The sequence below is a fragment of the Pleurodeles waltl genome, chromosome 4_2 (genome assembly GCF_031143425.1).
Source record: "Pleurodeles waltl isolate 20211129_DDA chromosome 4_2, aPleWal1.hap1.20221129, whole genome shotgun sequence".
NCBI classification, from domain to species: Eukaryota; Metazoa; Chordata; class Amphibia; order Caudata; family Salamandridae; genus Pleurodeles; species Pleurodeles waltl.
Genome location: NC_090443.1, coordinates 1,338,192 through 1,355,336, shown reverse-complemented (window position 1 = coordinate 1,355,336; position 17,145 = coordinate 1,338,192). Strand labels below are relative to the sequence as shown.

At 44.0% G+C, this 17,145-nt stretch overlaps 1 protein-coding gene across 7 annotated transcripts in view; it reads left to right on the top strand.

Moving 5' to 3' along the window:
• LPAR2 (lysophosphatidic acid receptor 2) overlaps positions 1-16,496 on the top strand; it is a 206,030-nt gene extending 189,534 nt beyond the window's left edge. For all 7 annotated transcript variants that reach the window (XM_069230341.1, XM_069230339.1, XM_069230338.1 and 4 more), the window contains exon 3: positions 10,697-16,496. In XM_069230341.1, coding sequence (XP_069086442.1) covers positions 10,697-10,995 — 299 coding nt within the window. In that variant the 3' untranslated portion in view covers positions 10,996-16,496. The remainder of the gene's footprint in view (positions 1-10,696) is intronic.
• The last annotated feature ends 649 nt before the right edge of the window (positions 16,497-17,145 follow it).

The window sequence follows — 17,145 nt, the reverse complement described above, 5'->3', positions numbered from 1 at the left end:
AGTAAACCAGTATTTAAAGAGAGCATCAACACATTAAATTAGAAGCCATAATATCTTGCAAGCAAGCTGCAGAATTCAAAGAATCAATTAAACGTTTCAATATTACAGGAATATTGTTTTATTTTCATGTAATGACAAACATATTTAGCAAATCAGTCCTCTGCATGTAATTTACTCAGACTTTTTTGCCATTTATTTTCTACTTCAGCTAATTCGTGTTTCACCCCCTCTGAAGCTTTTGCAAGGCTTGGAATGTAGATAATTCCGTCAGTTGCTAAGTAGAAGGAGCATCTTGTGACGGCCTGCTCAAAGGCACCGCAAAGATCCCATTCTTGTCATGTGATAGTAAAATACAATATGTATATAATACACGGGACCCTACAATCCTAGTATAGAAACTTGTCTCTGATTCCCTTATTACAGTCGAGTTGTGACTTCTCTAGACACCTGTAATAAGAAAATGGAGTAGCAGCTCAAATGAATTCAATTATAGTCGAGTTATGACATCATAATGACTGCAGCCAGAATCATCAACCAGGTAAAGGCAGGCTATGGGGCATCATTGAGGTTGCAATTAAAGCAACACGTTTTTTGTTCTTATGGTCTGTTTTTCCTAAGTGGACATTGATCAACAGAAATAAGTGTATGGCAGCATGTTTATTTTTTGCACATAGTTCATTACAGTCCAGAAATAATCCCTCTCTTTCCCTTTTTAGTCTGATTTGCATTAATCTAAGTGTCTTGTTTTTGCAGCAAATATTTTCTGTCTTTTTAGCTTGTTTAATTTTGCACTACAGGTTCTGCTTTTATTCTTCTTGTCTGCAACCATACCAACTCTATCAGACAAAGGAGCAAAAGACCACATATTTAAGGAATTTGTGAAACGAGTGTTGGTATGATCTTCCATTATAAGAAATAAAATACCCTCTGCTGTACATTACAAGGATATTGCAAGTCACCTCAGAGTTACATAACCTTATGAATGAACTCTTCAGTGACTTGTGCTATCCTTATACTATACAGCAGGGAATGCTTCATCCCACATATAATACTGAAACCTTGACTTTGCATTTTTAAAGTATGAAAGTAAAATATCAGCTATCTTTATCCGGTCATGCACTTCCAACAGAAGGAATCCTGATGCGAGAAGCTCCTCTTTCTCATTTATATGCAGGATGTCTTTTGAAAGGCAGTAAAGCCACCCTTCTCCCACCCCTGATCGAGCAAATAGTGCTTGTGGTATGTGCACTGGGGTTTTGCTTCCAAGGTAAACGCAGATAGCAGCACGCAGGCGCTGGTCCCTTAACCCGGGCTTTGTTTTCTGCCTGTGCAGCTGCGATGACGTCAGTGGATGATGGCGAGAGGCGTAGTGTTGGTAAACATGGCGACTTATTGCTCCCCTTGGGAGGTGGCTAATAAGCGAGGCCTCCTCGTCTCCCGAGGTCCCCAGCACTGCAGTACCAGGTGATAAAAAGGGATTTCTAGAAACGGCTCTGTCTGCGACACTCCCCGTCTCCAGTAGATTAAAGAGGAAGGAATTGGGCAGTTAGAAAACTGGGGTTTGCGTAACGTAACTAAATTGTCCTTGTGTGCTGTTAAATCTGGAATTATAGTTTATCATTATTTTAGCGGTCTTGGTGCTTTTTAAGAAATGTACCTCCAAAAGCTCTTGTTGGCCAAAATTCAGTTCACGCGTCTTGTAGACGAGGTAATCCCATCGCTGGGCAAATACCACTGAGATTATCCTTTCGCATTAGCAGGGGATTTTGCATAGCTTGCCTCTTAGTAACTGTCGCTGATGTTTGGCTTGGTTTCGTTTTTTACACCGATGAACTCAGGCTGGCCTGTGGAGAACACAGCCTGTGTTACCGGCTTCCACGTCAACTGTTGCCCTACCCCACTCTCTGGCCTTCCGAAAATGTAGTCATGTAGACTCCAACACATCAAACATTCGAAGTTTACCGCTTTTAGGCAATACCAGCACAATACTGGTAAAATCCAGCACCACACAGGTCGTGCCCTTGGAAGGCCGGTTTCCACTAAGGGCATTTAGGGAGTCTAGGAACTGGATGGTACCAATGCGTCCGAGGAAGTGGCACTGTCTGCCAAGTTAGGCACAGGGCGTGCCACTAGGGGCTCGCGGCCTCAGAGCCTTCCTCAGGCCTGGTGTCTGCCGGGACATTCACAGATGGGGTTATACATGGTCCATTCCATGCATGTAAACCGAGGCACCCAATGTTCGAAAATAATGCACTTTCAGAGAACGAAGTCACGGGAGGTTTGGGGGCAGCTGGTGATTATCTCTGAGAGCATGCAGAAGAGAGGTGCTTATGGGAAGCAGCCAGAGCTCTTTCCTAAGGGGTAAGCAAGTGTTTCCTTGAAACAAAAACGAAAAGTTGTTTTAGGACCGTGAGGAGTGCTGGCGGGCGCAGCGAGGTCGGGGATCTGAACCGCCAAAATTCAGGTCATTTTTCAAATAAAGACAGTTGTTTTGTATGTCCTTTGTATCTAAGATCGGGTGCCAGTGTGTGACGCTTTAGGGGTTTGTTTAAAATGAACTAGGCTTCCCAGCCCAAACGGTTGTTACCAGTTAGACATTTCAGTTTCGAAAGTTCTTGTGCATAAACATTAAAGTTCACTCATTTTAAACTACATACTAGTTTTCAATAATTGATTTTGGTTATTTTGAAAATAATGCTCCTTACTTTTTTCTACACGGATTTTTGAATGTATATATTCAAGGTGCTTGTTCTCACTTACCTCTCGCGTTTCCACTCACGCCCTTGCGGCATGTCACCTTCTTTTAACCTAGTGATGCGAGGATCTGCCTATTCTAATGCTCAGCGTTCTCGGTTTCCATTTACTCGACATGAAGTGCTAACGGGGACACCCATTTATTTGGTCATGATCCATCATGGTGTGTGGTTTCTGCAGAGGACACAAGACTGAATTCTTGTTCAACAGGTTCTCTCTAACTCAGGTCAGTTGAGTTTGGCTAGTTTGAGGACTCCCACCTCTACCGCGTACTGGCCTAGGTTAGGGCAGCAATGAATCTGATGACCTTAGGAGCCTGGTCCAGCTGTTGACATCTACTTCCAGTATGAACCAGGGAGGAGTAGTTTCACCAGGACTTAGGTCGAAGTGAACCACTCCCAAAGTGCTCCGCGGTTAGGGTGGCGGTTGCCAAGCTCCCGGGAGTCGGATTCCATCGTGTGATATAAGAGGCAGGGTGTGTCCCATGATGCATACATAATAAGTGCATGCACGGTGAGGTCCTGCCCAGTCAGCACTCACAGTCTCCACTTTGACGTTCTTTCGTAGGCAGAAGATTCTTGCTCAGTAGCTTCTGCCCAGAGCCGCTCCCTTCTGACTCTCTGAAGTCTGTCTTGGTTTCACCCAATGCCGTGGGTATTCTCTACAGGAGCGAGTCCCCTTTGCAAGTGCAAGCCCTCCACGCAGCATGGAGGCCGGAAGAAAGCCTCAATTGAAGGTCAGGCATTGCACTGCAAGTGCCAGTGTGCCAGCCACAGACCTTACCAGGAGAGCGTTCTCTCTCTTAGATGAAAACAACCTAAAGCAAACCAAAATCACTGCCTTTGACTTATTATTTTTTTATCACTGGAAAACAAGATGCAAGTACTTTACCCTATGTGAATTTGTCCTGGCGTCTCTTTTGTATTTTTTTCCTACTCATTTTGCTTGGTTGCCTCTACGGTTGGAGATGGACAAAACAGTGTTTCTGTTCAGCGATTGCAGTTAGCTGAGCTCAACCAGATGTTGGAGGTTGAGGCGGTCTCCCTCCCATCTCCTGTTGGGCTTTTGCAAGCACTGTGCTGTAGCTGCAGTGGATAGCAGTGAGGTTGGTTGATCCTTAAATCCGTTATGATTATGCTCAGAATGCCTGTTTGAGTGAGTTGCTCTTTATAAATGCACCATTTGTCTATTCTTCGACTATTGTTCAGTAGATGTGCCGTCTTTGTGAGGGATGGCATTGACTTGAGGGTGCGATGATCAGAGGCTGGCACTTCTACATCCTGGAAAGTACCAGTGAGGTAGTCACATCATGAAATTTACGGTGGTCTCTGAACTTTGCCTGCAACATTGGCTCTTGGGAGACTATTTAGCTTTTGTATCTTTTGTACCAAAGCAGTTGTGTGGTCCACTGCTCTACTGCTTAAGTTGTTGGCTGTGGAAACTTGGGGGTCTGACTTTCAATCCTGACTTGTCCACTTGTTTAAACTGTCTGAGCTAGGCAAATCACTTAGGGCCAGATGTAGGAAACACTTTGCGACTCGCAAATGCGTGTTTCCTATGCAGAAATGCATTTTGCGAGTCGGGACCGAATCGCAAAATGCATTTCCGAATTGCAAATAGGAAGGGGTGTTCCCTTCCTATTTGCGAGTCGCAGTGGTATGCAACTCCATTTGCGACCGCGTACGCGGTCGCAAATGGAGTCGCAGTTACCATCCACTTCAAGTGGATGGTAACCCACTCGCAAATTGGAAGGGGTCCCCATGGGACCCCTTCCAGTTTGAGACTGGACCCCAGAATATTTTTTCAGGGCAGGGAGTGGTCCAAGGGACCACTCCCTGCCCTGAAAAAACAGAAACAAAAGGTTTCGTTTTTTTTTTAAATGCAGCTCGTTTTCCCTTAGGGAAAACGGGCTACATTAAAAAAAAAAAAAAAAAAAAAATGCTTTATTGAAAAGCAGGTCGCTAACATGGAGGCCTGCTGACTACAGCAGGCCTCCATGTTAGCGAGTGCCTATACTCGCAATGGGGCCGCAATTTGCGACCCACCTCATGAATATTCATGAGGTGGGTCATTGCGACCCCATTGCGAGTCGCAGTCGGTGTCTGAGACACCGTACTGCATAGCAATTTGCGACTTGCAAATTGCGAGTCGCAGGGACTCGCAATTTGCAAGTCGCAAATTGCTATCTTCCTACATCTGGCCCTTAGTTTCTCACTAACCATCCACAATCTTTTTTTGTTTCACCACAGTTTTTTGCGTAAGGGGATTAAGCCAGCCCCCATCATTCCTCACTTTTATATGAGGTAGACCTTGCTAGAAACCCCACAAATCAAACCCGTTGTTACATGGGCCAGACACACTGACATTCTCTCAGCAACAAATGAGGCACTGGCAAAGCCACTAGATCTTGCCTACAAAGAGAGCTATTCACTCTATCTTTTACCAGTTTTGTACAGCACTGTGACTGTTGTGCAGCATGGCTAAAAGGAGAACAAGCATTTGCAATGCATTGGGTCTCACATTTGCTCGAGTTAGAGTTATTAGCGCTGTAAATTCCTAACTGGACTTTTCTTGCCACATAAATTGAAAATGAAAAATAAAACATTTGCTATAAGCAAGCCAGTTCAAAGAGCCACGGCCGCCATGAGCGCGAAGGAGAGACACAAAAGGAAAAATAAATTTGCTCGCAGTCAAACGTATTGGCAAACATGCAATTACCCTTATAACAGTGTTGATAGCCAAGGTGGTAACCAAACCGCCCCAAGGAAGGACACATGTAAAGCATTTACCAATGATGATCAAGGGCTTGCCTTTCAAAAATCCTTTAACGAGTGATAGTGATGGGTGTGCGGTGGGCGTGCTTAAAAGCCCACAGATAGAGTACAATTTATTAGAGCGCTTGCGCTCAACCTAAAAAAGTATGTTGCTGCCAGTGCTGGCATGTCTTAGTTCCTTTTGTGCTCGGGAGAGGGGACTGGCAAGCTAGCGGGAGGGAGGATATGTGGGAAAGAAACACAGAGGGGAGGTTGTGGGGGCAATAACGCGCCAGGACGCAGCCAGTGCAAGGCATTATTTTTAAAAAAAAAGTCTATTGTGGGGTAAGAGGCAAGGTGGTGGCAACAAAAAGAGAGGGAGGCGGAAGGCCACATGGGGGCAAGTTGTGGGCAATGAGGACAATGTAGGATGAGGGCGGTTCTGGGTGTAAGCATACGGACAATGGAGGATGGAAGAGGGGCAAGCAACAACCATGGAGGGAGGGAGGGTGGATGAGGGAAGCAACAACAGAAGGTAGGGGGGTGGGTGGGTGGGGGCAAGCTACAATAAATGGAAAGACTGTAGGTGGGTGGGAGCAAACAACTACAATGTAAGGTTTAAGGGTGGGTGGGCGCTAGCAACAATATGAGAGAGCCTGCAGGAAAAAACACAATGAAAAAAAGTAGCACCTAAAAAATGAGCAGTGGAAGGCCAAAAGTAATGAGACCATGCCCCTGGGGAGGGACAAACACATGACGAGGATGGAACTGTATGCCAAGAGGCCAATAAGAAACAAGCTAATGACAGTGACAAGGAAGCCAACCAATTGTAAGTAAGGGGGGACCTCTAAACCCTAGAAAATAAAAGGTCTCAATGAGGCAAGACCTAAAATCTTTGTTGAATGGCACTTTCTTGAATACAGAAAACACTACAAGAGCATACAGTTGGAAAACTTGAACTACACAAATGCCGATAACATCGGTAATAACCTGACACATCTATGCCTAGTGTAGTTCAAGTAATTGCAATGTGTTAAAAACTTCCAGCTTGTAATACTGCCTCTTACCCCAGGTGGTTATCTTTTGTGGAAGCTGGCCTCTTTCGTAACACAAACTCCAATAATGGGCTACTTTATTAAATGCATGCTTAACACTTCGACATGGCTATTTTGGCTGAAAAGCCACCTCTGCATGCCAAGAACTGTTCATGAACTCCCAACCACAAACGCTTGGCAGAAGCGACATGTGCAGTGTTGCTCTGTGCCAAAATGCAAACTGGAGGAAGTCTCCAGTGACATTTAAGTAGGTCTGCAGATCATGGTTTAGTTTTTTTGAAGTCTTAAAGCTCCACTAATTAGCCTGATAAAGATTCAGGTGATCTGCTCATTTCACTTTCTAGTGGTCCAGTGATAAATAAAAGAAATACATTTGGGTTGGTTCATTTTACAAATGTAACCTTATTGTAAAGCAAATAGGCTACAAGCCTGCATAGAGCAATGACTTAGTGCATGTTCATCAGCCAGTGTTAACTGCTCACACATCTGTGACCGCTTTGAAGTGACTGCCCAGCTATGATTCATGGAAACATAAGGATTTTGTTTGTGAGTCAGTGTGCCTTCATACTTAAAGGGGTCTGGCAGTCGGCCATTTTAAGGCACGCACTGCCTTTTTAAAATTCGAATGCAGCTTATTTTGCATCTGACTGTGTTTGAGTCTGCAACCGCTAGTCTGTATGTTGCTTGTGTTCTTTTTACAAGATTTGAACTTGCAGGTATAACTGCTGTGAGTTTGCTCATTTTTTGGAAAACTTCTCATAAAGTAGAGCTTGAAATAGAATCTAAGTATCTGATCTTGCAAGTCCAGGCTCTTCCTGTGAAGTGCCCTGTACGATCTTGTGAAACCCCTAGGCGCCTGCATGACAAATGCTGGTATTCTCCCTTTGAACAGCTTTGGAAAAGCCAGAAGTGCTCGCCTTTTGGATTTTCCAATGCATACCTACTGGCTTTGCCATTACCTTTTTTCTGATGCGACTCAGCATCAGAAAACACAAAAAAAATCATGGATTGGCAAGCCCAATAGGTCTTGTCTTTGGGACCTACTGACTTTGCCAGACGTTTTTAGTGCTGCCTTACTGCATATCAAATGCTGGGCAGCATGGATAAACAATAATGAAAAAAAAGATTATGATACAGGGTTTTCTTTCTCTATTTGATCAGTAAATAAAATATGAAAAAAAGTGTTTTCTATTGAAAGCAGGGGAGTGGAAGCAACATAAGTGCGCCAAGGACATTGTTTTGCAGTAATTTGCAGCAGCTGAACTATCAAAAAAGAAAATAAAAATGAAAAAAAGAATGAGATTGGTGTAGCAATGATGGAGTGAGTGGAAGTGGGCAGGACTTTTAAGTCAAGAATCAGTACATAAGGGATAGAGCAAGAAAATACATGCACTTACATGGAATGCTGCAAGAAAGCAACAATAAAAATAGACCCCTGATTTGGAGCTGGGGAAGGATACAAGTTATGCTCCAGCGAGGTACAAACACTTTATGAGGAAGAAAGGCAATTCAATTCGAATCAAACAAATGATATTGACAGGAAAGCCAACCAATGGGACAACCTAAAGCCCACTGTAGGTATTGGTGTTGTCAGTGCCTTATTTGTGAAAGAATAAATGTAGGGCCCCACAGGTTTGCTCAGAAGCCCGCAGCTGGCATTTGTGAATGTTGAGGTTGGATTCCAAGGCTACGAATCCTTGAATCCAATTCATGCCTCTTTTATCCACAACCAGACACATCCTGCCTCTTTATCTCAGTGTTTCAGGTTCCTGCTTTCTCCTTTTGTAACAGTGTTTCTTTGTTTATCTTTATTCGTCTCTCTCTGTGATTTCCTTCTCTTGGTCATCGTCTGATGAGCAAAAATACCTGCCGGTTCCCAAAGATGAGTGCTGGTGGGCCCCACCTGCAACTACTAGCTCAAATTAAGCACTGGGTATTGTCCACAATTGATCCTCAACAACTGACAGCTAAAATCTCTGTTTAGTCTATGCCTAGAATTTGGATTGCTAGCATGCAGATACCAGTTGGTGCCCAGACGCTAAGCATGTACTGAAGGCCTGGCCCTGCTTGAACACCAGGCCTACTAGCCCTGCCTGTACTCTGTGCGAGGCAAGTCTGCACCCTGTGTCCCGGGGCCAGTTAGCACTCGGCCCTGTGTGCACTCTAGGACTCCGTGCCCCACTCCTGAATGGAAATGGTACTAGGCCAGTACTTTGAGCCATGGACAGCCCTGGCAGTCGCCTGGCTTGATGCAGTCTGGGCTAATCGTTTGACGCTCAAGACCTCACTCCAGATTGCCTCAATAGTTGAAGGACTACAAGGTTGAGGACTCAGGTCTCTTGCATCCTTAATTCTAGGTCAGCGGCAAAGGGATCTAAGCTTGAGACCTGGTTGCACAGTGGTGAGAGAGCCATTCTTTTTAAAACCTATATCGCGCTGCAAGCTAGCTGAAGAGCACTTTCTTCCCGGGCTGATGTACGTCACAATTAAGGCTGGTGAGTATTGGGACTTTGCAGCGGTAGATGTGTAATAAATCGCGACCCATTTGTTATCGCCTGCTTTGCTTCAGCAGGTCAGCCCGTCAGAACCCATTATAAAAACCCAACACAGACCTCATGTGCCATGTATGCGGCTATCTTGCCGCTCCCAGCAGCCCTTGCTCCTTACCACTGATCTTTAGAACATCTCTGTGTGAGGCCGGGCCACATACATTCCTCTGCTGATGAACTACATCAGGATTCATTAAATTGACCTTCCTGCTCTATCATGCGCAGAGCGTGACAGACATACTGAAGCGCTACTTCCTCAAGCGCACCTCCTTTACTTTCTCAACCTTCCCTCGCAAAGCTAATCTTAGAACAATTCACACCCACATACCCGCAACCCAGCACCAAGTGACATGCACTGTGTTGTCACCCCAGCAGCAAACCTTATCAAACGCGTTTCACAAAGTCACAAGAAGTTATTAGCCAGCCTGTGTCACGCCCACTCCTGAAACACAGCCTTTAAACAATGGTAAAACGTCAGGCTGGAAAATGGACACCATCAGACCCCGAAGCACAAATTCAACGTCAAAGGCCTGCAGTGCTCACCCATCTGCACATAAGACACCATCACTAAGTAAGACATTAACTACCAATCTCCTATCCACAGGAAAATAGATGATTCCAAAAGACCGTGGCTATGGTCAAAGAAACCCCCAAACCATGTGCAAGGGTACCCATACTGTGTTAGTGCTACGAGACCACACAAATGATAGTACTGGTCCGTTCTGTTAGGAATTTTATACTGCATGAATCACGCATTTCAGTAGAGAAGATGGTGGGCCCAGCTGCCTCTGACCCTGCCACAGAGGTAATGGAGAAACTAAGAATTGCAGATGAACTGAAGAAAGACCAAAGCTACCTACCTTGCAATTGAACTGAAAAACAGAGCACTGGAGTGCGACTGTTAAGAATCCTACTCAGAACGAGCTACAAGAATCGCTTAGTGGAATTATTGTGGTGCTGTAGAGATGTATTGTGTACGTCTAAGCTGCAGGACACATGCTCAGAATCCACTAGCAGGGATGTAGCCTTTGTAGGAGCTTTGCAAGAGGTTCACCCCACCACTGCCGATTGTGATTGCAGACTCAAGTATCTAGCTGGCACTAACCGGGTGTGCACCACTCAGAATTGATTCAGAAATTGTCTAGGCCAATCCTGAGTGGTGTATGCAAGGGGCCTGGTCTGTTTCTAACAAATCCTGACCATGCCAGGGGTTAGCTATTATATGCCTCCAGTCCGCCCAGCAGACATAGTTGGCTTTGGCTTTCTAGTAGACAGCCGGACAGAAATGTCCATAAGGCTGAGAAAACTGCCCACTCAGCACTTTTTCCTAACACTTGTGTAGAGAAAGCATACTTATTGTAATTTTTTTTTTCTGCCTAGATATGACTGCCTTGTCGATACATTTAAAAAGTAAAAGCACTTGAATGAAGAACCATGTCTGTTAATTCAAGAGCCAAGCACTTAAGCCCTTGGCCATTTCCTCTTTTCTGGGAATGGATATGTTACTTGCTTTGAAGGTTTGGTGAAAGTTCTGGTTCCTCCAAACGCATGTACATGCTAATGACTCTCTCTCCTTTTTCCCCAGGTGCCTTTGTGATCTGTTGGACGCCGGGGCAGGTGGTCCTCCTCCTAGATGGCTTGAATTGTCAGAAGTGCAACGTTTTGGCAGTGGAGAAGTACTTCCTACTGCTGGCAGAGTTCAACTCGGTCATCAATCCCATAGTATATTCCTACCGCGACAATGAAATGCGGATCACCTTCAAGAAAATCCTCTGTTACTGCTGTAGCCGACGACCTAGCTATGGCGCCTCCATGAAATCCACCCACATTGAACGACGGATGCTCTCCAGCAATGGACACAATATGAAAGACTCGACGCTGTAGGATCCTGAGGGCTAATGTTCGCTTTGGTCACCATTTGGCCAACAATTGAGTGACAAACACCAGTGAAATTACCACAGACAAAAAGGATGCTTGTGTTTTAGATGGTCTGCGGACACTCCATGTCCCAAAGTGTAAATGTAATGAGGAACCACTGATCTTTGGGAATTCTCCTAAGGATGTTCACTTCTCTGTGAGTAACACCTATATGTATACTGTAGTCAGTAGCCCTATGTGGTGATCCACTTTTGACCTATCAAGCAACAAAGGTCGCATCCTGTCACTCTGAAACCATGGCCGCTGAAGGTCACTTGTAGCCTCTAGACTGGCGTAGCCAACTGTGCCCCTTTAACATATTCCACAAGTTGGAACTGATGCGTGGAAGCAATGTTTTGAAGGCCGCCTGTTGCATGTGGTTAGTTCGCCCCACAGTATTATGACTGTATATTTTAGTACTTCTGTTTCTGTTAATTTTTATAAAAAAAATTTTATTATCTCAATTATACCCAAAGGACAATCGCAGTAAATTGGGAAAAGCAAGCCGCTGCTTTGCATATCTCTTCACACATAACACCGTCCATCACAGATCACCTCGCTTGCCCGTAGACAGGGCAGCAGCAGTTCCATGGAATACAAAGACGCTTTGCTGTGGCTCCTTAGTGCTGCCAACTTAACCACTCTTTCCTCTTCTAAAGGTGTTGTACATGCAAGGGAGGTTACACCCTTTTCTCCTGTTATTAATTAGTCCCATGAATGGACCATGTCACCCAACGAATTGCTAGGCCATACTGATTTCAAGAAATGTGTGTAAGCAAAGTTCGTCTATAACGATGCATAAAGAATGTGTGTGTACCCCCAGGCTATGAGTAAAACACACGGAATGTGTTGCACAAACAAGCTGATATGAACTCTGAGTAATACGGTTAAGACAGAGACATTGCTCCTTAGAAATGTGTATCTTTTCACCTATGTTGTATGTGCAAATACACCACAGTCACATAAGTGGATTTCTTTTCCACGGGCACAAGCAGGAGAATGTGGGTCGTGTTGTGGGTGATTTACAGGTTTTTCACTGATCCACTCCCACCATTCTGATATAAGTAATAATAGAATTATGGACTACGGTGTTCCACTCCTGACTAGTCCCTGTACAATATAAATTGTATGACCACCCTGAGACATTGCTAGGCCTTTTTTTGTTATGGGCCCTCACCTGCAATCTGTTCATCCTCTTTTTTTTGGATTCCACAGCTTTTGTACATTGAATGCTACCTGTATTTTGTCTTTCTGTTTTTTTTACTGGTTTTAATTAATCCAGTATCTAATAAACCTTTTTTCAGATATACCGACCTTTCAGTCTTGGCCTTTTTCCATTCGCAACCCAAATAGGTCTCTGTTAAATTGCTAACAAACCTCTTGACACACTGTGTGATCAGTAAATTGGGGTTGGCAACATGCAAACATGCAGAAGCTTCTCACATGTGTTATTCCTTAGGTAAGTGTCCAGCACATTCTTGTACTTGAAATTTGTCTTTTCGGGCCATTAAACATATTTTGAGTTATCTACTGCGCTAGTTTTTCCCAATTTTTTAGTGTCGAGCCTGCGTTGCATGCGCTCGCGCATGCGTATCGCAGCGAGACGCTTTTGTATTTAGAAAAGGGCTCGGAGCCCTGTCAACTTCACGTCAGTGTTTATTGGTTCGTCGGCTTGCCTAATAAAATCTGCTTGCTTTCATTAGTCAAGGCACGCATACGTCATGCCTTTTCCGGTGGCTAGCCCTCCTCGAGCGCAGCGACCAAGTACAGAAAACATGCGAGGCTCGCTGTTTTCCATCGGGCTCGTGGACTTCTTTTTCTCTAATTTGCGAGCGCGATCTCGCTTGGCAGAAGTCGAGCACTTTACATAGTTAGTTTCACTTTTTCGGGTTATGTACATAAATGCACTTTTGCCCGATAGGTGAAAAGTCGGGTTAGGAGTTTACAACGCAATCAGCTCTAACATGAGCAAACGCTAGACCCGTTGCATTGTAAATGCTTGTTTTCTCTCTCATCAGAAGAGAGCCCATCCTGGTAGGGGCACGCTAAATGTCGCTTTATCCATAAACGTGATAAAATCCTTTAAAACAGAGGCCTTCAGACCTTTGTGGTCTGAGTCGTCCCTAAGCAAGTCTGCCCTCCCTACGAAAATTTACGGCAAGGATTGGGGAGCAGGAGGGGAGACTGAGTGCAGGATGTGAGGATAATGAAATCATATTGGGGTACATTTTCAAGAACTCAGAATCCATATTAAATGTTAGACTTATAAGAGACCAAATACATCAAACAGAAACTGGCTGAAAAACATTGCTTCCCATAATTGGGGTGATGTGACCTCCTCGCACTCCTCCTCGCACTCCCGCGTCCCAAAGCAACTGCACTTGGTGCAGCAATGATATCAGCGGCTCATAGTAGTAGGCTGTCTCCTGTGCCTTCTTCACTGTTTTCCCTCCATGCCTGGACATCACTCCAAACCTGAAACAATCTCATGTTACCTTTCCGAAATAAATTAGCTCCCTCATGTCCCCCCTGTGCAACAATGGTGCCCTAATTCTAGAAAGGCAAATCAGCCCCATGCACCTTTTGGAAAGTAAGATAGTCATAATTGTGATGTAGTGGGCACCGCTGATCCCCCAATGCCACAGCACCTGCTTCAATAATGACAGCTACTACCTTGTTAAGTGAGTTGGGTCTGACGTTTGTTAAAACATGGACCCCCATTTAGCCCCACCTCCTCTGCACCATCTCTGAGTTAAAGCTAAGGTCGTTCCTCTGCTTTACTTTCCCCTTTCCTTGGGTCATTGCTCTGAGACCCAAAAAACACTGGCACAGCAAGGGTGCACCGAGTCCTAGTGCAAGCAAGAAAGGACAGTAGCGCAGCCATAACTGGGATTTAGATGGCTACTCCACACTGTGCCCCTGTGCCAGTCTGCCACAGATACCTCTTTCTCCTGGGTAAATACTTTGATATGCTAGGGATCTGGACTACCAGGGATCTACATCTGAATGTTACAGTGCTGGGCTCCTCCCTGACGCCCCCTCAATTCACCTGAAAGGACAACTGCATGAAAACCGAGGTCGCGGTTGGGTGGATCTATGGGGACCAACATGCCAGTGTTTTTTTATTTTTTATTTTTTTATTTACAAAAACAATATTGATGTAGTCACTTGACGGTTCAGGGTGCCAAAGATGTATTCTTTTTGAGAGGTAATGCAGGAGGGTTTTCACCTGAGTACTGCAATACATCTTTTTAATGGAAAAGTAAGAACTCACTAGGCACAGATCAATTACACACTGCTAAACTATATGCTTTGAAAACAGTTTCTTCATTTTGAAATCCGTTTGCGACAGCCTATCTTGTACTGTGTGTATTACAATTCTCAAATATTCATTAACACATCTACAGTGCTTTCTTTCTGTTACAGACAGGAACCTCCTAGAACTATAAATATGTAAGTTACTATTCCTCACTGCATCAACCAGGATTCAGTCACACACAGACAACTGCAGTGATTGGATTAAACAGTTGACGTTTCATGATATAAAAGAGTGGATTTCCCATTGAATATTGTCACTTGCATTTATTTTTCATTTATGGGGTGTGCGTTATTTTATATGCAGTAACCTGAAAGAGGAAAAAAGAAATGGTTACAGAATATTTAGTTCTTTTTATCCCCATCCTTGACCCGGCCACTGCACTGAATGATTTCCACCCTCAAGACCGGCATGATCACAGTCGCCATGCTTTCCTATGTACTTCAACCTCTCTAAATGAAGACAGCCTGAAACAGTCACTAATAAATAGGTTGTGTTTCCAGGCTATCTTCATTTATTTTATTAATTATTCATATAGGTACAAGTACTTGCAGAGACATTTGCATCCCCCTGAAATAAAGCCATGGACCCCCGAGTGGGCGCGCCCCACAGTTGGAAGCCGTTGCCTTAAAGTGATGTTTAATTTTATGTGGAATCTCCTCGTTCCCTAAAACGTTGCTTGGTAGTATCTTAGCACCCATTAACTGGCTGACAGCTTAATCTTACTTTGACATAAAATGGCACTGTAAAGGATGTTGGGACCATGGCTTCTACAAGGGTTCGGCCCAGAAAGTGTACAAGGTTGTGGGACTGCTGCATCTTCTGGTCTTTGTCTCACAACACACTGTTAGAACACAAATGAAACTCCCGACATGTGTCTTTCCCATCATCCAAACACATGCGTACAGCCCCGCTGTTGGGTGCCCCAAAAGAGTAGCCGACATATATGTACCTCGAGCTGTTGGTTTGTGTTTATGTATTCTGTATTTATATGATGTAATTGTGTTTCTGCAAGATATGGTGTACTTACTAAACCAATGGTATAAGTATATGTATATATATATATATGTATGTATGTATATATATATATATATAGCTATTTGGATCCACTAGGGCGGGTGGCGGTATGGATAAAGATGAGCGGAGACATAAGCAGTATAGGCCATGCATCAAGATTTGACTTGTGGTAAATATTTCACACTAAAGCAAGGGTGGGCGAAATTTAAGGAGAAAGGTGAAGGGTTAGGTGGTATAAAGTGTGGCAAGCCAGGGTGGGGTGGATTCCCAGTGGAGAAGACCTACCAATAGCTGGGAAAATGTTTTAACATATTCCAGTATTCGACCTCTGAAATATTCTTTGAAATACCTGAGCATTCTAGTAATCGATGACCTAGAAGAGACGTGGCCCTGCAGGCATCATCAGTACATCAGTCTTACTATTAGGGAGAAGTGGTATTGTGCACCTGATTCCAGAGTAGCCTGCGTTGGCAGAGTGTTCTCGCAGTCACTTCTAGTATCATGTGCTCCTCGAAGACATTCCCATCATAATTGACATTGCTCTCCCATGACCCCACTTGGAGTTAAAATAGTGACAGGTTGGGCACCCTTCTAAGCAGTTCCTGCATTTCAGTCCAACATGGTAGGTATTCTGTCTTCTCGGATCACCCCATCATGACATCCTCGAAAGTGTGGGTGGATGAGATAACAGGATCAGCAGCTAAAATACCAAGCTAGCAACCACTTAGAACTGCCACTCTACAACAATCCACATATTCCACACATGCACACACCTTACGTGCCACATACAGAGAATGACTTACAAAATACCCATCTCTCCGCACAGACACATATCGCAGAAAACTAATTTCCTTACATCAGCAATCAGCCGCTAATGCACCAGTTGGGTTACTCTACCCATCAATGAACCGTAGAAAGCACTGCCATCTTTTACCTGGAGTCAGAACTTCCTCAAATAACCCAAGCCCTCTGACCCTCAACCTGGTGATGCATGCTAAGGAAATGATGCAGAAAACGTTTGTTGAAATGTTTTAAAGGTCTATAGTAAATATATGTATTAGTTTTTGTTTTTAAGCATTAAATTATATTTGTAACTATTTTAAATAATTAAACTTTAGAATGATTTCTCTACTGCCATTATTGTCTATGGGAGGTTGTTGCAGTACCAATGATGGGCATGTGTGGTGGTGGAATTACTCAAGCCCTGTAATGTATTACTGTTTTGGGTCCTTTCTGTCTGTAGCATCTTTAGAATGGCAGTTTGTGTATAGAAGTGGGCTTACTTTTTTATGGGTGGCTGCCTTTCACTAAACCCCCTCCCTTAACCTCTCCTCACTTCTTCCTAAATCTCTTATATTTACTAGTAGGTATGTCCATTTGCCAGCCACCCCTACTCTCCCCACATTCACTGCTAAATATGAAACTTACATGTGTTAGGGTCTCCTCAAAGAGGTGGTGATTTAGACTCATAGATTTGTGAATTACATTTTTTTAATGAATAAGTAGCATTAATAGTGTAATACTACTTCACATACTTAGAAATGCAATTCAGGAGTAGGGCCAAACATTACAAATTCCTCCACAGTGACCTTCATCAATGTTTAACATCATTTGAAAAGAAAAAAGTCTCAAGTGTTGAGTAACATTTTTGTCAGCTCCATTGTGCGCATGACAGTTCAATTCGTACCCGGCATATCTTCCACTTTGTGCGTTCACATCTATCCTTAAAACCACCCAACCATACTTGCAAACCTGGCTGAGAATCCCAAGGCAAACCATGCTTT